The following is a 16,851-nucleotide window of genomic DNA, read 5'->3' on the forward strand; positions in this document are numbered from 1 at the left end:
GTCAACGTGCTTTCCCTTGCAACGACTGTCTCCCCAATCCAATGGGAAAGCGGCGGCAAAGAGGGCAAAGAGTCACGGACAGTTTCTGAGTTGGGGGGTCCTGGGGAGAGTTGCCAATGGAGAAGCAATGCGTCGCGACCAGATGAAGACTGACGGACTGGCACTTGGCGGTTGACCACAGGTAAGTTTGGAATGGCAGAGTGATTGATTGACTGGATGGATCTGGTGGTGTGTAAGGTGAGGCGAGAAGGATTAGACCAGCCGGGCGCGTGTGGGAGGTCACTGTTGGTTCACACCTAGGTACGACACTTGGAGGGAACTTGAGGCTTGTACCTTAGGTAAGGCACCGCGCAAGGTACCATTGGACGGTGCACTGCGTTTGAAGGCGCGGGATGGAGGACAGGCTGGATTGGGTGGTCAAGATCCGGCAGGCGGGCACGGCGCAGGCCAGTCAGCGGTGATATTCTTCGGGGGGTGGACGGTGGACGGCAGGTGAGATGTGGATTCTGAATTTCTGATGGTCAATATTGGCTGGGTATGAGGATGAGGATGAAGACGCAAGCGAGAGCATCTTGTTCTGGAGTTAAGCTACCTTACTACCTGAGGTAAGAAACAACGCAAAACTTGTCTGCCGTGAGGCAATGGATGGTCGGCGATGATGCAGGAGGTACCTTACCTTCCCACGCTTGCTTCCTTCCTTGAAGGCGCGAAGGCGAGCTAAGAAAGACGGGAGGCAAGAGCAAGTCAAGTCTCATCAAGCACAAGGAAGGAGAGGCTGGTGTTGGGTCCCGGACTGGGTCTGGATCTGGATCTGGATGGATCCAATAATACCTACCGATACTTGTGGTTGGCGGCGGTGTGGGTGGTCCGTGTTGACCTCACCTCCGGCCTTTCACCTCCGACCTTTCACCTCCGTCCTCGGTGGTTGGCGCTGCGATTGGCGCTCTCTGCTGTGGGCGGGTTTTTTTGACGGACACTGGCAGATGAGGTACTCGGAGGTACGTGCAACAGACACCAGCCAGTCAGAGCTGCTAATGACGATGCCAATGTCGTACCTCGAGGAATGAACCGAACTCGACCTGGACTTTGTCTGGGATCGTCACGGGAATGGGACGTTGATAGGGAAACAAGAAAACTGTTCAAATTTAGCTAAGCGATGGTGCCTTTATTTTGGAACCCGAACCACAAGCTGGAGACACAACGAACGACCTTGGCCAAGGATGCTGTTCGAGGACACCTACAAGACGAATCACGACGCCTGAATAAGAGCTTGAATGTGTCAAGCGCTAAACCAACGTCAACTCGATGGCGCAACATGTTACATGATGAGATTGGGTGCCGCTGGGACCTGCTCAACACCGACTCGGCTCGTCTCGTTCGATCAGTCACAAAGGTATGACGATGATGATAACTCCAACTTCGAGACGTATCTGCACCGATCTGATGTATAGGAGAACTCTGCTGTTCATGTTCACAACAGGAACCAGGAATTTCTAGCCGTCCATTCATATCACGGTCACAATGGGGTAATGCGGAAGGCATTCGTCAACTTTGATATCGGCTCGCTTTGCCAAAAACTCATCCATCTCTTTCATGCCTTGAACAGTGAGGTAAGCAAGAAAGCTTATGGTATCCATCCGTATGTAAGTACCTTGCATGTCACCACTGCGGTTCGTGATGAGCCAGAGCTAAAAAGTAGCGCGCACAGGGAGCTCTCGCGGCTTCCCACGGGGGGGGGGGGGGGGGGGGGGCTTGGTTAATCCCTGAGGGCCCCGTCAATGTCCAATATTCAATAATCGCACCGGCCGACCGTCCATTTTCTCACTCTGCAATTTGGATCATCGCATCGGCCATCTTTCCCTCCTTGGGACTGTTCAGGAGTGTATAATCATAAAATCAGGTCAGGTTGGCCTACTGCACCGTACGGATAGGGACGGGCCCCTTTCCTTCCCTCTTGAGCAACTTCTTGCCGTTCGCCTGAGACTTTCTCGACCCGTGCTTTCCTGAAGAAACGGAAGGCTCTGTCATTTCAATGTCACTGAACAGGCAATAGGAAACTGAAAGGGAAGGACGGGAGAAGTCAGCCACTCAGCCACTCAGCCACTCAGCTAAGGGTGGAAAGGGCCTTCAACTGCAAAAGTGGATACAATCTCTCAAAATGGCTTAGTCCCGGCCCGTCCATCGAACTGGGAGACTTTGCGAAACTTGCCAGGGGCCGGGCCACGAAATCTGTCAATCGCAGCCTCTAGGAATCCAGTTGGCCACTACTCCGTACTAACCTGGAGCCAACTCTTGTGCCCCCCACCACCAAAGTCAGCATCTTTGCTACAGGCTACGGATACAGAACCATGGGAGTCAGTCCCAAGACGCGACCTGATGGTGCGTAGGCATTGTTTCCGTTTCCTTTGTGACGATGAGTCGGGTCACGTCTCCTTTGTTTCCTGTCAGTCTCCATCGCCAGTATCGTTTCGTCTTTCTGCCCTGCGGCCAAGGTAGTCCACACACACTCTCTCCCTCTCTCCCTCTCTCCCTCTCTCGTCCTTTGACGGAGTATGGGAGTACGGGTACCTACACACTCACACATGCAAGAGGGACGTCCGTCCCCTTCGCCGCCCGCCCCAGAATGAGAGTTCAGGCGCCACTTGACGCACGTCTTGTAACAAACTTCTGCCTTTGATGGAACACTTCGAGGAACATTTTGAAGCTCCTTCTTTTCGCCTTCCAACCCGTCCACCCGACCTTGCCGACTCAAACTCTTTCAAGGAGTACCCGGCTCTGGCGCTGATCCATCTTACTGGCCACGCGCACTTTCACTTACATCCACATCGTCGAATCCATATTGCAATGTCATACGCACAGGCTATACAGTATCCGTACTGCTCCGCAATATTGAGATTGACGAGTCCAAGGCGGGAAGATGCCGAGTCTGATTCGCCAAGGTTGAACGATCCAGCGCTTGTATTGGATTCAGAGACCTATCAGTTCATATCATCCGCCCTCGCCTCAATGTCAAAAGACACAGAGATTGAGTTGTCTTTATACACCACCCTCGATGGATTCTACATCTAAGAAATCTTTAATTCGTCTCAAGTGATTCGCTGTTCAAGTGGCCGTTCGACACTCTAATAGACCCACTGTCGTTGGTCTTTCAAGATCATCAAACCAGAGCTACCCATATGCTCTTCACTGACTTTTTCTGATCTCTTGTCACACTCACCCATCCTGTCTATTCCTTGTCAGACACCTCCTGTCAAGTCAAGGCAACACGGGTCAGATCATCGACTTCCTTGGCGGCGAGCACGAACTACTCCATACGTCAACTCTTTCATTGCGGTCAATCTCTATATACTGAGGAAGAGAACCTCCGGTCCTCAAACCCAGCGTTGGATCAAATCGTTGGCTCTAGAAGAACGTTCTTCGAAACGCTCAACAAGTGTCGTTTGTTTCCCGTCACAAACCCGGTCCAGTCCGTCGCACGTCGCACGTCGCACAGGTCGCGTCTTCACATGTAACCGTACCCGTTTCCCCATCGCTCCCGATTACGCACTCCAGCCCACGGACGCCATCACATCACCTTGTCTGATAGCTTGACGCACGGGATCGCCGGCCAGGACAAGCTGGGTCCATCTTCACTTTACCCAGTCGCAGGTGAGGCTGTGAGCTTCATGATGCTTGACGACCGTATCTGTTCCTTGGATCCGGTTTGAGACTTGGAATGCATGCAACACTACTTTTCCTCCTCGAAAGGAACATGGCCTTGTCTCGTTTGATATGTGGTTCAACACCAAGGACGATAACCATGGACCATTGTGCATGCTAGTCCTCCACAAGGTTACGGACAAGTTCGCATCAAGCTGCAAAAATTGGCCAGCTACATCCCTCACCATGTCTTCCCCGCTTGCAAACTTACGGCCAAGCAGTCTTTCGCCCTCGGAAGCATCCGTCGGTACGCTGACAGTCGGTTGGCTGCCGTCCGCGCTGTAGACGCCATCCGCAAACGCCTGGGGAAAGTTCTCCATCGCGATGACCCTGGCTTCCTCCATGGCTACATGCCTGCCCGAGAGGAAACTCTGGTTGCCGGATACCGATGGGGACAATGCGCAAACATGTGCCGCAGCAACGTCGTCGACGGAGACGAAGCTGGAGAGGATAGGCGTGTCGCTCTTCCTGCCTCGCAAGTACTCTAGCAGCACACTGTTTGATCCCGAAAGGAGCGACTCTGCTGTCGTCGAAAGTTCGTCGTAGCCCCAGATCCACGCCGGTATGATGGAGACGAGGTCGAATTTCGGACTGTGCTCCTTCACCCAGGCTTCCGAGGCGCGCAGGGCGGCGATCTTGCTCGCGCGGTAGGCTCCGAAGCCGGATCCGTACGGGGCAGCCGGTGTCGCCACCCGGGATTCTCCATCAATGGCCGGCCGGTCTAGGCCTTGGCCCATGAAGCACTCCATCGGGACGACGGCCACGATCGAGCTCGTCACGACTACGCGCCTCAGGGTATCTGCCGCATGGCGTTTTACGCTCTCGAGTAGACCGAGTACACTGGCAACGGCCGGTCTGACGTAAATCTCTTCTTCCGTCCCGACGCGCTCGTCCTTGCCAAATGTGGGCACGGGAGACGCGCAGTGGATGATGTACGTCACGCCCTGGACGGCCTCGTCGTATGCGCCGGGAGAGGAGATGTCGGGTACGATTATCCAGGTGAGCTGGTCTTCTGTTGGGTTGAGGCTCTTGATGCTCGGCGCTGCTAGGATCTTGTCGATGCCAGCTTTTGATCTGACCGCGCAGCGGACGCGGAAGCCGGCTTTGAGGGCTGTGATGAGGGTTTTGTAGCCTACGAAACCTGTTGCGCCGGTTAAGAGGATGAGGGTGCCGGGCATGGTGAGCGTCCTGTCGTCGGGGGCTGTGAGGAGAGGTGGTGGTAAGGAGGGTTCTGGTTGGCGACTTATTTCGTCGCGGGCCGGCTTCATCGTTGGCGATGGACGATGGACTTGTGAATACTTTATCTTATTTCTCTCTTATCTCGCGATGCATGGAGAGATGACCCCCCGCAATCTGTAGACATCCCCCCCACCTTGGCAGACGAGCTGGATGCGCGGTCGGAAGTTCCGTGATACAGCGGGTGAGCATTATCCTGAAGTCAGTCGGTTTTTGGAAGGTTAGTTTGACCAGGTCCTTGACTGCCGAGGGACGATCATCAACCTCAAAATTTGGCTTCAATGATAACAGAAGCTGAGAGCTCCGTACTGGTTTATAGATGCTATGCTCGGTATAGGAGGTAATAAAAGCCTTGCGCCCTGAACTTCTGAGTACATGGTACACTCCACCAAGGACGTTCTCTAGATGCTTGAGAGTAGAAGTCCCCTTAAAGTCAAGTGTCTGGGATTGTCAGCCCAAATGTGTAGACCAAGCCTGCCAATGGTTCTGTACAAAGTATAAAAGGCCTCCTGCTCTCGTGGTCTGAAGCTGTAACAACCGCCTACGGCGTTGACAGACGGCGTATGCGTCCGCAGGCAAAAATATACTCTTTGCTTGGCCGAGTCGCAGTCCAAGGCCCTGTTACACATGAAGCAGCGTGTAGAAACAGACTAGTCTAGAGGATGTGTTCAATATTGACCAGGCGCGTACTTCTTTGACTCTATTCTAGGGTGAATACTCGGCTTGTGATCACCAATGACTAGCAAGCACAAGTTGAGAGATAAGAAGAACTTGGAGTAAGGTCGTTGTTTTCCTTAGGTAGGACAGGAAGACGATGCGCAAAAGATTCACGCAAAGCCTCAATGCCAGAATGCATGGCGAAGCGGGATGACCTATACTGCCCTCCTATACCTTCTCTATCCGAAAAGTCCTATTAAAAAGTTCCAAACATCCCTCTTGCTCTTCCTGGTTCGACTTGACTCGGAGGTAAAATAATCCTAAATTGTCTTATCATGTCCAGAGGATAGGTGGGGTGATGAATCGTATGTAGTTCTGAGCCTCGACACTGGCCCTCGTTCTGGCAACCAGAACCTACTCAACTTTTTATTTAAAAAAAAGAAGGGGGATAAACATCACCTTGGAAAGCAGACACTGCCTGGCAGTAAGACTTTTCCCTCGATTATTCATCAAGGAAGCTATAAGTAATAGGGAAGCTGAGGAGAGGAGAGAATTGCTCACTAATCTACCTTCCTAGCTGCGTTTTCACTCTCAGGAATAGAATCCTTTTGGAACCGTACCATACGATAAGAAATATGCAGCGAGGGCCATCTGCTTGAGGCTGTCGCTCGATGGCTGAAAGCCCAAGCGGAGGCCGCCAATGCCGTGGAGACCATGAGCTCTGGAAGTTAGGCTTACCTTAAATAGATACCAAAAGCCAAAGAGGTAACTGCACGTGGCCTGCGAGCGACTGATGCGTGTCGTGACGCCGAGGAGTGAAAGGACTCGTCAATTCATTATGTCTGCGAACAGTACCTGCAGCTAGAGGACCCCCGTCCCGTCTAAGAGCCGGTGAAGTGGGGCCGATATGCCGGACATCGAAAGATGGTCTGTGCGCCAACCTGCCTTTTGATGACATCGGCCGGCGCGTCGAGAGTCGCGTCTCCCAAAGTTACAAAGCTCCGAGACAGCGGGGGGGCACCTTGACGCCGCGCCCATCACAGAGTACCGTCGACAAACTCCACACCACCCGTTGTCGCTCCCGATCGCATTTTGCGACAGATCAACATAGGCGCACTGGGAACCGCGTTCAACAATCTTACCTATCTTGCGACAGAACGGCTGCGTCCCACTCATCAAGAAGTCATCCCGCCACTGATATATACCTTGCGCTGAGCGAGAGCACCAATACCACCACCACCACCCGGCGTCTAGCGACCCCGTCGCAACCCAAAACCGACAATGTCCTCACCAACATTCACAACCCCCCTCAACCCACGTCTCGCAGCAGTCGCCGGCGCAGAAGACGACGACCCCCTCTTCTCCTCCGCCCTCGACACCGTAACCCCGAACCGCCGCGCCCTCAGCCTCGACCCCCCTTCCAGCCGCGCCTCCCTCGTCCCACGCACGCCCTCCAACAACAACCCGCTGCGCTCTTCTTTACGCAGCTCAGCCGGCTACCGCGGCCTCTCCGCCTCAGGCCGCCGCTCCCTCGCCGCGACGCCCCACGCCCGCGCAGCTTACCGCACAATCGACCAGCGCCGCGCCGCCGCCCTAACACCAGGCGGGAACAAGCGCCGCGAGAGCTTCCGGCCGCGAAGGGAGTCGCTACACGATGTCCTGCGTGGCCTAAGTCGCGTGGTGAAGCACACCACGCAGCCCATCTCGTCGTCCTCGTCACCTAGCGACGTCGGATCGAGGGGACCGAGCGCGAGCCTGCCTATACGGACGGTGGGCGGCGATCGGAGAGGCACGGTGTACGATGACGACGACGACGATGACGAGCTTCCGATCGATAGGCCGAGGTTGTCGTTACCGCTCGACGTTGAGGACGATGATGAGGACGAGCTTGTTGCGCCTGAGTTGTCGCAGATTGATGAGAATGCGACGATTGAGTTCCCGCGGCGGGCGTACGTGGATCAGCCGTCGCGTATGTCGATGGGGAGTGCGCGGTTGAGCGAGTTTAGGAATTACGGGGACTTGGACGACGACGACGATGATGATCGCGGGGAAGGGTTTTTTCCTGCGTTTGAGGTCGGGGCGTTGGATGAGGAGGGGAGGGAGGCGGAGGAGACGTTGGATAGGTGAGTTTTGCGACTGTGAATTCTACGTGAGTGGTGGTGAGGTTCGTTACTGACGGATGGGAGCTACAGAGTCGAGGAGGAAGACTTGAGGAGGCAGACTTTAGCTTCGGCGCGGGACAGCGATTTCGGGTTCGAGGTGCCCGTTGACGCGGATAACCAGACGACGTTCATGATGGCGGTGGACGGACAGAGCTCACCGGCACGACCGCTACCCGAAATCACAGATGAACAGCCGTCGCTCAACATCGCGCCAGTAGACGACGAGCCAGCGGTCCCGCTGGACGAGGACCTAGGTTTCGGAACCTCGTACTACGACATGCGCAGCTCAACGCCCATCGAACCCACCGAGGCGACGCAAGGAGACCTGGACGGCCAGACGGAGGTGAGCGCCGCGCAGCTGCTGGAACAGGAGCAAGGACAGAGGCCGCGCAAGACGAAGCGCGGCGTGAAGCTTTCAAAGTACGGTGTGGAGTACCCGTCCCTGCCGCCGGCGGTGGTGAAGCGGCTGGCGAACACGTTTGCCAAGTCGAGCGGCATCAGTAAGACCAAGATTGCGCCGGACGCGCTGGCTGAGATTCAGAGGGCGTCGGACTGGTTTTTTGAGCAGCTGGGCGATGATTTGTCCGCGTACGCGAAGCATGCCAAGCGCAAGACTATTGATGAGAGTGATATGCTCGCACTCATGCGAAGGTATGTCTTCTTCTTGATTTTTCACCATGCGAATATCGCAAGCTCCAATTTAGGGATATCGACAATCTTTTGGGGGGCTTCCCCTTTTGATATCCACAACCTTTTTGTTCTTTTGGTACAAATACAATGGTGTCTAATATCCTTACAGACAACGTCAAACCAGCTCGACGACGACCCCCTTTTCACTGGCACACAGACACCTGCCCCGGGAGCTGTTGCAGGAGTTGAGGATGCCCAAGCCGCTGCCACCGGCGGAGCCGAGGAAGAAGCGCCGTCGCGTGACCGGCGACGGACAAGAGGAAGTGACTTGAAGAGTCCGACTTGCTCCCACTATGACTGTGACTCTGATTCCTTTTTCGAAAGAAACACGAAAAAGTCCTTACCAATGCTTATTCATGCGCACCTTTCGCGCGGTGTCGGTTGGGGGCTTCTTGACGACCATCCACAGCATGATGGAGGTGGCGAATGCAAGACCGTACCTGTGTTTGTCGGATATTAGTACCGACTGTGGTTGAGGGTGCATGGAGGGATGGATGATGAAGGAATCAGGGGTTGGTTGGACTTACCATGTGAAGATGTACTGGGCATGGTTATTCCGCAGGTTCACCTCCGCGGCTCTTCCAATAGGGATACCCCTGTTCTTGAGGTCCATGATGCGGAAGAACTCGTGGTCTGCGAGGAAAGTCAGTATGAGCTTTGTATCTCGTAGCAGAAGCCCCGCAAGGAACCTCCTAAAAGGAAGTCGGCAGCGACATACCTATAGTAGCCTCAATCCAAACAGGCTGACTCCCCGTCAGCTGCGCCATCTGGTGCACGTCGGGAAAGAAAAACTCCCAGCGATCAGGTCTATTATCGGGCGTGAACATGTTCTTCTTCCACGGCTCCCGCAGCAATCCCTCCACCGTGACCTCCCCCCTCGGCAGCGCAGACGGCCTCCGTCGCTGATCCGCCATCTCCTTGCTGATCCACCCGCGATTCACCAGCACCGTCGTGCCCTCGCCCTCCCTCTCGAGCGGCGTCACGACCATGTACCCCTGCTCGCCCTCCCACATGCGCGGGCCGATGAGCATCTCTTTATCATGGCGGAAGTGGCCCGTAGCATAGACGCGGCGGTAGTCGAACTCGCTCACGGCATCGGGGTCGATCTTGGGCGGTAAGGGAAGCGGGTCGCGGACGAGGCGGTCCTCGAATTTGGCAATGAGCTCGGTTTTCCAGCCGAGGCGCTGGACTTGCCATGTGCCGAGGGCGAAGGCTGTGATGGGGATCAGGGCGAGGATGATGAGGCCGGGCCCGTGGCGGTTTCCTGCGCGGACGAGTTCGGGGGGGTTGTCGACTATGGAGTGGAAGTCTGGGGCTGGTTCGGAGGCGAGGGCGCGGGGGGTGGTGTGGAATTTGCGGGTTCGTGGTGTTGCGCGTAGTGGTGATGGTGATGGTGATGATGACGATGGGTATATCCTTGGGCGGGCGATTGAGCGTAGGCAGGTTTGCGCCGCGGGACCTGGGGCCCGGAAGAGCGCTCGTGGTAGAGGAGGCGGCATTCTTGAGGCTCGTCCGGGGGGGGGGGGGCGCCGGCTGGTTGATTGGTGGTTCCCCGGTGGTGATGGCGGGTGGGAGGCTTTCTTGAGTGAGAGCTGTGCCCGGGTGATGAGGTCAGGATATTTCGGTTTTTTGGGGTCTGGCCGGCCCGTTCTAGAGTACCTGAGCAGCGGGAAATGCAAAACGGAAGAGCTGGGAGCTCAGAGAGCTGCAGCAGTGTGGAGTGGCGTGAAAAGGTGGGGCCCAGCGCCAATAGGGTGGCTCACTGTCCGCCCCCCCGGAAGGGAGGGATACATTGGACTAAGGCAAGGTCCCCTGGCGCCGTTCGCATCAACACAACGACACTTGTTCTCCCGTCATCTTTGAGCTTTCAGTCATTCATCAAACAACAAGGTATCACTCGAGACCGAAACGAACTGTGGCCGTGACAAAGCTGTGAACAAGCCACGTTTAACACCTTGAAAGCTTTAGTGGGTTCTTTTCAGATCTAGGTTCAGCATCGTCCAAGATTGAGCTCCACAGCGTCAGTATCCCTCTTCTTCTCAGAGCAACATTCGACCGTAAACTCACAGCTTTCTAGACTCAACCCAGAGAGATCATTATAACCTACACACATCATCATGTTCTTCACAGGTGGTCTGCAAGAAGGCATTGCCACTGCGCTCCAGCAGAGCAAGTGCGTCTTTTGCTTTGTCACTGGTAAGCTTACGTCTCACAGCTCACAGCTGTAAGACCTTTTCACTGATGAGACGTAGATGAGGAAGCCGAGAGCCAGACTTGGGAGACTGAGTATCTGACAGAGAGCTCGGTACGTATTTGAGCTTCCCGTGATAATAATATCTCGGCTCAGGGGCTAATGACTGGACCAGGTTGCGACTTTGCTCCAAGATGAGGCTGTCGCGCTGCGCCTGAAGAAGGGATCGGAAGAGGCGGGCTATCTAGCAGCCATCTTCCCCCTGCCCAACACGCCCACCGTCATCGTGATCAAGAATGGTGACCTCAAGGAGTACATCGTCGCCGGCACCAGCAAGGACGAGTTCGTCAGACGCGTCACAACCGCATTCCGCGGCGCTCAGGGTCAACCACCAGCAGCAGCAGCTCAGCTCGCGGCACCTACTCCAGCACCAACCTCAGCTTCCATACCGACCGCTCAGCCCGCCGACGACCTGTACGACGAGACCCCGTACAACCCTCCCCGCGCTGCCGCCGCAGCCGCCCCCGCCATCACGGACCCTCAACCCGCCAGGCCCGGCACCTCCTCCCCCAGCCCGCGCGGCCCCGCCACCCCAACCCAAGAAGAAGACAACGCCGCCACTCTCCGCGCCGTCCTCGCAGAGCGCGGTGCGCGCCTGGAAGCCCAGCGCCTCGAGTCCGAAAAGAAGGCAAAGGCAGCCCGCGCGGCGGCGGCGGAGAAGGCGGAGACGGACAACTCCAAGCAAGCAGAGCAGACGCGCAACCACAAAGAGGCCCTGAAGAAAGCGCGCCAAGAGGCGGCCGACGAAAAGGCGCGCATCCTGAGGAAGATTGAGGACGACCGCGCCGAGAGGAGGGCCAAGGCCGCGGAGCGCGCCGCGCTGAGGGACCAAGCGTCTTCGCCTAAGCTGGGCGAGGTCGCGGCCGCGCTGACGAGGTCTGAGTCGAGTTCGCTTGCGCCGTCGAGTTCGTCTGCGAGCGGGATGACGGCGCTGCAGGTTCGGCTTCTGGACGGGTCTACGATCCGCTCGCGGTTCCCCAGCGGGAAGACGCTCGGCGGGGAAGTGCGCACGTGGGTTGAGAGCGAGAGGACGGATGGCGGGAGCGGTGGGGAGCCGTTCCGGTTCAAGGTTGTGCTTGCGCCGCGGCCGAGTAGGTTGATTGACGACACGGAGGAGGGCAAGAGTCTCGCGGAGCTGGGGCTGTCGCCTTCTTCGACGCTCGTGCTGGCGCCTGTTGGGGCGCATGTTGGCGCGTACGCAGGTGGTTCGTCGTTTGGGGAGATGGCTGTGACGTTTCTTTTGCTGCCGTTGAGTTTGCTGCAGTGGCTTTGGGGGCTTGTCTCGGGGGTGTTTTCTGGGCTGGGAGAGAGGCAGCGGGCGGCGGCGGCGGCTGAGGAGCAGGGCGCGGAGCCGGTTACAGTGAGGGAGCAGAGGAAGGGTAAGTTTTCGCAGTTTGCGAATCCTGATGATCGGAGGGGTGATCACCAGCTGTACAATGGCAATTCGGTAAGTCTTCTTGTCCGCTTTACTCCGGGGGCAGAGTTGAAGATCATGTTGAATCATGATTGCTGACTTTATCATAGCTCAACTTTGAGCCGCGGCCGGATGAGAAGAAGGACGAGTGAGTGGGCCGGACTGTATGGCACACATGTTTGATATCAAATCACATTAGACGGGGCGCAGAGTGGTTAACGAGTGGGAATGTCATGTATTGTACACCGTTGGGAGATGTAGTTCTTCATCAATGGCCCATCTTTCAATGCTTCCGCCAATGCAAAAAAATAAAATTGCCATATGAATCCCATGAAAGCTCCATGCCCCAAGTTTTGTTTGCTTGTTTTGCTTTCCCATTTCCCGTTTTTGACTATTAAGTTACATATAACACCCACCCCGACCAATCTTCAGCCGGGGGAAAGTAAACATTTCAACACCACGCAACAACGCCCTTCTCAGACGAGTCTCAGACGAAAGGTGTGTCTAGTACTGGCTAGCAGCAGCCTGGCAGGCCTTGAGCTGCTCGAGGTACCAGTTGCAGATCTGCATGTTGCCGCTCTGCTCGTCCATGCACTTTGTAAACTGCTGGGTGGCGCCGGCGCAGTTGTTGCCCCACTGCTGGGTGGTCTGGGACTCGCCCGTGGCGGTCATGGGGGAGTTGTTCTGGGGCGCGACCTCGGCGGCCGCGGAGGAGCCGCCGCCGAACATGCCGCCGATGGCGTGGCCAATGGAGGAGCCGATTGCGACGCCGCTGTTGGAGGGAAGTTGAGTTAGCTTCTTGCTTCGTTATCTGGATTATTGGGGTGGGATTGTTGAGGGAGCAGAGGTCTCTCGAGCTAGAGGAGGACTTGGTGTCTTTTGGAGGGATGGACGTACGCAGCGGTGCTAGCCATCTGGCCAAAGAGGCCGGGGCCCTGGGACGCAGCGGCGGGAGCAGCGGGCGCGGCGGCCGGGGGAGCGGCGTGCTGTTGGGGGGGAGCGGCCATGGTCGTTGCCGGGCGAGTCTGGGTGGGAGCGGGCTTCGCGGCCGAGACGGTAGGGCGCGAGGGGGCGCTGGGGCGGCCGGCGGAGCGTTGGCGAGGCATCTTGTCGGAGGTTTGTGTGAAAAGTACTCGGGAGTGAGGGTGGTGTGGTGTAGTGTTGTAGGGTGGTCGTGACTTCGTGAGGTGAAGGAGCGGTGGTGTTTTGAAAGAGGGAAAGCAGAAATGCCGGCGTGGATGGGGAGGGAAGTCGGCAGAAGTTATGCGCCCGGGGTTAAGGTGACAAAAGTTGTAGAGGTGCTTTCCGGCGTGGTTGCAAAGCTCGGCGGGCCGGGGTAAGTGGCGAGGTGTGGCCAATCAGGGGAGGGCGAATTTGGTCGTGGTCAGGAATTGGGGAAGGGGTCCTTTTCTGGTTAGGTGGGTATTTTGCTGGGGTTAGTGGTAAACACGGGATATGTAGCAAAGGGGTGAGTGAAGCTTTAAGAGTGGCAATGCTGTTGATTACTTGTGAATATGGAATAAAGGTGTTTGGACAAGATGTACTAGGCATCGGAAAGAGTTCGTTCATTATTTGGTATTCATCTCTATCTAGGGGTATCCTTTTTCCCAGTGCGCAAAATAATACAGTCACTCCAGTCCATGAGGGCAGTCTTCAGCCAATCTTGACGGACCTACTTTCGGGTCTGATCACGCGGCGCGGCGAGGTCAGCCGTGGTCTTCAACTTTCCCGTAACTGTGCCAGACAGTCATCCAACCGTCAAGCTTGCAGTATCTCTCATGGCTCGAAGATGTCCAACCGTTTGGGCGACTCGTCCTCCATAGCCTGTGGCTGCTAAACAAAATCCTTTTTTGGAAGTGGCATCAGGGGCGCTCGTCAAAGTCTTTCACAGAATCCTGCTCTCAAGACTTGTTCTTGTTCGAGCTCTTCCGTCTTGAGTTCCTCTGCTTCTTCTCCGGGCCAGAGGAGCTGGCGGACGGCGACTCGGGAGCCGGCCTCTTGGTCTTCTGCATCGAGTTGAGCAGCGCCTTGGCCCGCTCCTCGGCCAGCTTCTCCTCCAGCCTCTTCTTCAGCACCGGGTCATTGCTTCCCTGTGATAGTGGTCAGTTCGTTTGCTCAGGGACCCCTTGCTCCCTTAAGTTGACTCACAAGATCCGCCTTGAGAATGCGCATCGCGGCCTCCGTGTTGACCGTCGCTGACCGCTGTGCGGGCGTCTCTTCTGCGCCCTTGATCTTGCCAAAGTACTGCTGCACGCGCTTGAGCTCTGTCATGACCTGATGGTCCTTGGCGTCGACGCCTTGGAGACGGAGTGATGCTGTCATTGGGATTAGCCAGGGGGGACGACGACAACGATGTATGCTTGCTGCAAGAGGGTACTCACAAAACAGAAGAGTCTCGATGGCGTAGGCAGTCAGAGCAAACATCTTGGCCTTGTCGAGCAGGGGGAGCTCGTTAGCCATCTCGGGGAGGTTGTCAATCAGGGGCTTGAGTGCATCTTCAAGAGAGTCGATGTGAGTATCGAGCTTCTTCAGGTCGGAGGTCATATCCTTGAGCGCCATGATGATTGTTGTCGATGTAGTCGCGGAAAAATCAAAATCGTATGTGTAAAAGGCAAGTCGTCACGTTGCCGAGAGAAACAATGAAATGGATGCGATGGATGTAAGTGAGTGCTGGTGCTAGCTCCTTCTCATCGATGAGACGGTCGTTGAAAATTCAGAAATCCGGGCGTTGAAGGATTTGCATGCATCTAACGAGGCGCAGGGATCGCCCGTGAGCTCGGTGGGTCGGTCTCCTGCCGGCCGGGATTCCACGGCTACGGATACCACGCGCCAAATTTTGAGAGAGAACCTAACGAGTGTCCCCGTCATCCACACCCAGCAACGCCTCCTTCTTGCGACAAAGACAGGACCCTACGCTTATTAACCACGAAAAAGAACCTCTGTAGTATCCGAACACCAATTTCTACTCTTTCAACGACGACCTACACTGTCAGCGAGTTGTTACAGCATCACCGCCCAAGACCGCGCCTCAATCCCTCCCCTTTAATGAGCATTGCGCAGTGATTTGCGCCGAACCCTCGAAGATTTCATCGTGGCAGGCACTCTGGCAAGCCTCCCGAGACCGCGGCTCTCCGCGCGGATACCCAAAACACATACGCTATGGAGGTACGGTAGCCCGTCTACGGGCCGGGGAGCCATCAGATGTGTGTCGATCGATTCCTCGAATAAACTCGGCCTCGGGACGGGAGCAGCGCCGCCGCAGGGCATCGCCCCTGGGAGGGTGGCACCCAAGGAGATGGCAGCTACGGTCCCCGGAGGCACAACCCTGGGTGTGCCGGGCACGACGAAGCAAAAATTCAATAAAGTACTGGGTTTACAACCCGAGGGAAACGAAAAGGAGCTATACGCCATCTTCAGGGCGGACTCAACGTCACGATTCTACGTGCCGGCCGTAATGATGGGACACAACTCGCCGCCGCCACCTTCGTCGCGTACGGTTCACGTTCTCGGAAACGACGAGCGATCATTATTCTTGTCACACGCTCTGCACGGCATCTACGACTCGGTGAAGACGCTAGACATACCGGCCAACACACCATATCGGGGCATCGCCGGAAATCTAAGCATGAAGAAGAATTCAAAAGGTTGGTTCGAACCGAATGCCGCAATAGAGACGTCGCCAGAAGTGGAGAAGGACGATACACATATCAGCAACCTCGTTGTGGCCGGGAGACCGAGCGAGAGCATTAAGCTGCTCGAGAAGGTCAAGCACCGAATCGACGACCGGACGGCCGTCTGCTACGTGCAAGACGGACTCGGGGTCGCGGAGGCGGCCACCAATCGAGTCTTCCCGGAGCCGGAGAGGCGCCCGTCGATTATGCTCGGACACATGACGCATTCCCTGGCGTTTGACCGAAAAGCCAAATCGGTCAAGGTGATGACGCCCAAATACGAGACGGCGCTTGCCGGCGTGCGGCCGTGGTACGGCCCCAAAAAGTCCAAGCACCTCTCGACAGACAGCTGGCTGCGGACGCAAGGGATGATGGCGAAGTTTGCGTCGTCGGACCTCCTCAAGGCCAAAGGTCTGGCCCTCGACAGCTGGATGAAGGTCAAGATCCCGTCGCTCATGTTCTCGGCCGTCTGCGACCCCATCTGCGTATTGCTGGACTACCGCTACCAAGAGCTCATCTACAATCCGACGGCCAACAAGCTCATCACCCAGCTGCTGAACGAGATCGCCGACGTGGTTGCGCGCATGCCCGAGGTCAAGAACTCGCCCGAGCTGCAGGCCGTCCTGCGGGGTGAGGGCATGCGCAAGGAGATTATGGGGAAGCTTAGGGGGAAGGGGTCCGCGCCGAGTAAGATGGCGTTGCAGATCCAGCGGGGCATGTTGACGGATATTGACTATTTGAACGGCTTCTTTATCGAGAGGGGCCGAAGGCTGGGCGTGAAGCTGCCGGCGAACGAGATGGTTATGGGCATGGTGAAGGCGAAGCATAAGGCGCAACTGGAGAAACACCGGTCATATATGCCATTAGAGGTGACCTCGAGGAGGTAAATGATGCTGTCAACGGCTGTAAGACTGGGCATCTGTGTGTTTTACTTGATGGGCGGTTTAGCATTGTATGACTACATTCAAGTATAGAATTTAGGCATTTTTACATATTTCATCCAAATAATTTGAAGACCAGAGTCGGCATTTAACCTTTGAGATGAGAAATCATTCGTGCTGTCGTGCCAGC

The 16,851-nt window shown here is 56.1% G+C and overlaps 7 protein-coding genes across 7 annotated transcripts; 3 read left to right on the forward strand and 4 right to left on the reverse strand.

Annotated features, from left to right (window-relative positions):
- Positions 1-3,565: 3,565 nt before the first annotated feature.
- Positions 3,566-4,926, reverse strand: BDP81DRAFT_504683 (reductase; the record flags this gene model as incomplete). The annotated part of the gene is made up of 2 exons (XM_060595630.1): positions 3,841-4,926; positions 3,566-3,632 (listed from the first exon to the last, which is right to left on the reverse strand). Exons 1-2 carry the CDS (start codon positions 4,875-4,877, stop codon positions 3,566-3,568), a joined length of 1,104 nt encoding a protein of 367 aa, XP_060449951.1. The 5' UTR covers positions 4,878-4,926.
- A 1,947-nt stretch (positions 4,927-6,873) lies between these two features.
- On the forward strand, positions 6,874-8,904 carry BDP81DRAFT_311062 (centromere kinetochore component CENP-T-domain-containing protein; the record flags this gene model as incomplete). The annotated part of the gene is made up of 2 exons (XM_060583696.1): positions 6,874-7,715; positions 7,785-8,904. The coding sequence occupies 2 exons, from the start codon at positions 6,874-6,876 to the stop codon at positions 8,902-8,904; spliced, it is 1,962 nt and encodes a 653-aa protein (XP_060449952.1).
- BDP81DRAFT_446264 (SURF1 family-domain-containing protein) lies at positions 8,901-9,943 on the reverse strand (the record flags this gene model as incomplete). Its single annotated transcript, XM_060592044.1, has 3 exons — positions 8,901-8,910; positions 8,972-9,077; positions 9,163-9,943. The coding sequence occupies 3 exons, from the start codon at positions 9,941-9,943 to the stop codon at positions 8,901-8,903; spliced, it is 897 nt and encodes a 298-aa protein (XP_060449953.1).
- A 334-nt stretch (positions 9,944-10,277) lies between these two features.
- BDP81DRAFT_132212 (uncharacterized protein) lies at positions 10,278-12,346 on the forward strand. The gene is made up of 5 exons (XM_060581753.1): positions 10,278-10,464; positions 10,522-10,640; positions 10,697-10,749; positions 10,811-12,142; positions 12,220-12,346. The coding sequence occupies exons 2-5, from the start codon at positions 10,562-10,564 to the stop codon at positions 12,259-12,261; spliced, it is 1,506 nt and encodes a 501-aa protein (XP_060449954.1). The 5' UTR covers positions 10,278-10,464; positions 10,522-10,561; the 3' UTR covers positions 12,262-12,346.
- A 267-nt stretch (positions 12,347-12,613) lies between these two features.
- On the reverse strand, positions 12,614-13,215 carry BDP81DRAFT_390618 (uncharacterized protein; the record flags this gene model as incomplete). The annotated part of the gene is made up of 2 exons (XM_060587425.1): positions 12,614-12,881; positions 13,007-13,215. The coding sequence occupies 2 exons, from the start codon at positions 13,213-13,215 to the stop codon at positions 12,614-12,616; spliced, it is 477 nt and encodes a 158-aa protein (XP_060449955.1).
- An 804-nt stretch (positions 13,216-14,019) lies between these two features.
- BDP81DRAFT_295724 (Sas10/Utp3/C1D family protein) lies at positions 14,020-14,668 on the reverse strand (the record flags this gene model as incomplete). Its single annotated transcript, XM_060583097.1, has 3 exons — positions 14,020-14,199; positions 14,258-14,424; positions 14,491-14,668. Coding segments are annotated over 3 exons (525 nt in total), but the record flags the coding sequence as incomplete, so codon positions are not given.
- Positions 14,669-14,984: 316 nt separating this feature from the next.
- Positions 14,985-16,817, forward strand: BDP81DRAFT_418730 (ketopantoate reductase PanE/ApbA C terminal-domain-containing protein). The gene has a single exon (XM_060589709.1). It carries the CDS (start codon positions 15,405-15,407, stop codon positions 16,665-16,667), a length of 1,263 nt encoding a protein of 420 aa, XP_060449957.1. The 5' UTR covers positions 14,985-15,404; the 3' UTR covers positions 16,668-16,817.
- Positions 16,818-16,851: the final 34 nt, after the last annotated feature.

The sequence above is a fragment of the Colletotrichum phormii genome, assembly GCF_030913505.1.
Source record: "Colletotrichum phormii strain CBS 102054 chromosome Unknown BDP81scaffold_3, whole genome shotgun sequence".
NCBI classification, from domain to species: Eukaryota; Fungi; Ascomycota; class Sordariomycetes; order Glomerellales; family Glomerellaceae; genus Colletotrichum; species Colletotrichum phormii.

Excerpts from the sequence above, each read along its gene's own strand:
- BDP81DRAFT_132212 (XM_060581753.1), top strand. The coding sequence starts at position 10,562 with ATGTTCTTCACAGGTGGTCTGCAAGAAGGCATTGCCACTGCGCTCCAG. Across the intron at positions 10,750-10,810 it reads AGTATCTGACAGAGAGCTCG|GTTGCGACTTTGCTCCAAGA; the intron begins GTACGTATTTGA and ends TGACTGGACCAG. Across the intron at positions 12,143-12,219 it reads AGCTGTACAATGGCAATTCG|CTCAACTTTGAGCCGCGGCC; the intron begins GTAAGTCTTCTT and ends ACTTTATCATAG.
- BDP81DRAFT_418730 (XM_060589709.1), top strand. The coding sequence starts at position 15,405 with ATGGCAGCTACGGTCCCCGGAGGCACAACCCTGGGTGTGCCGGGCACG.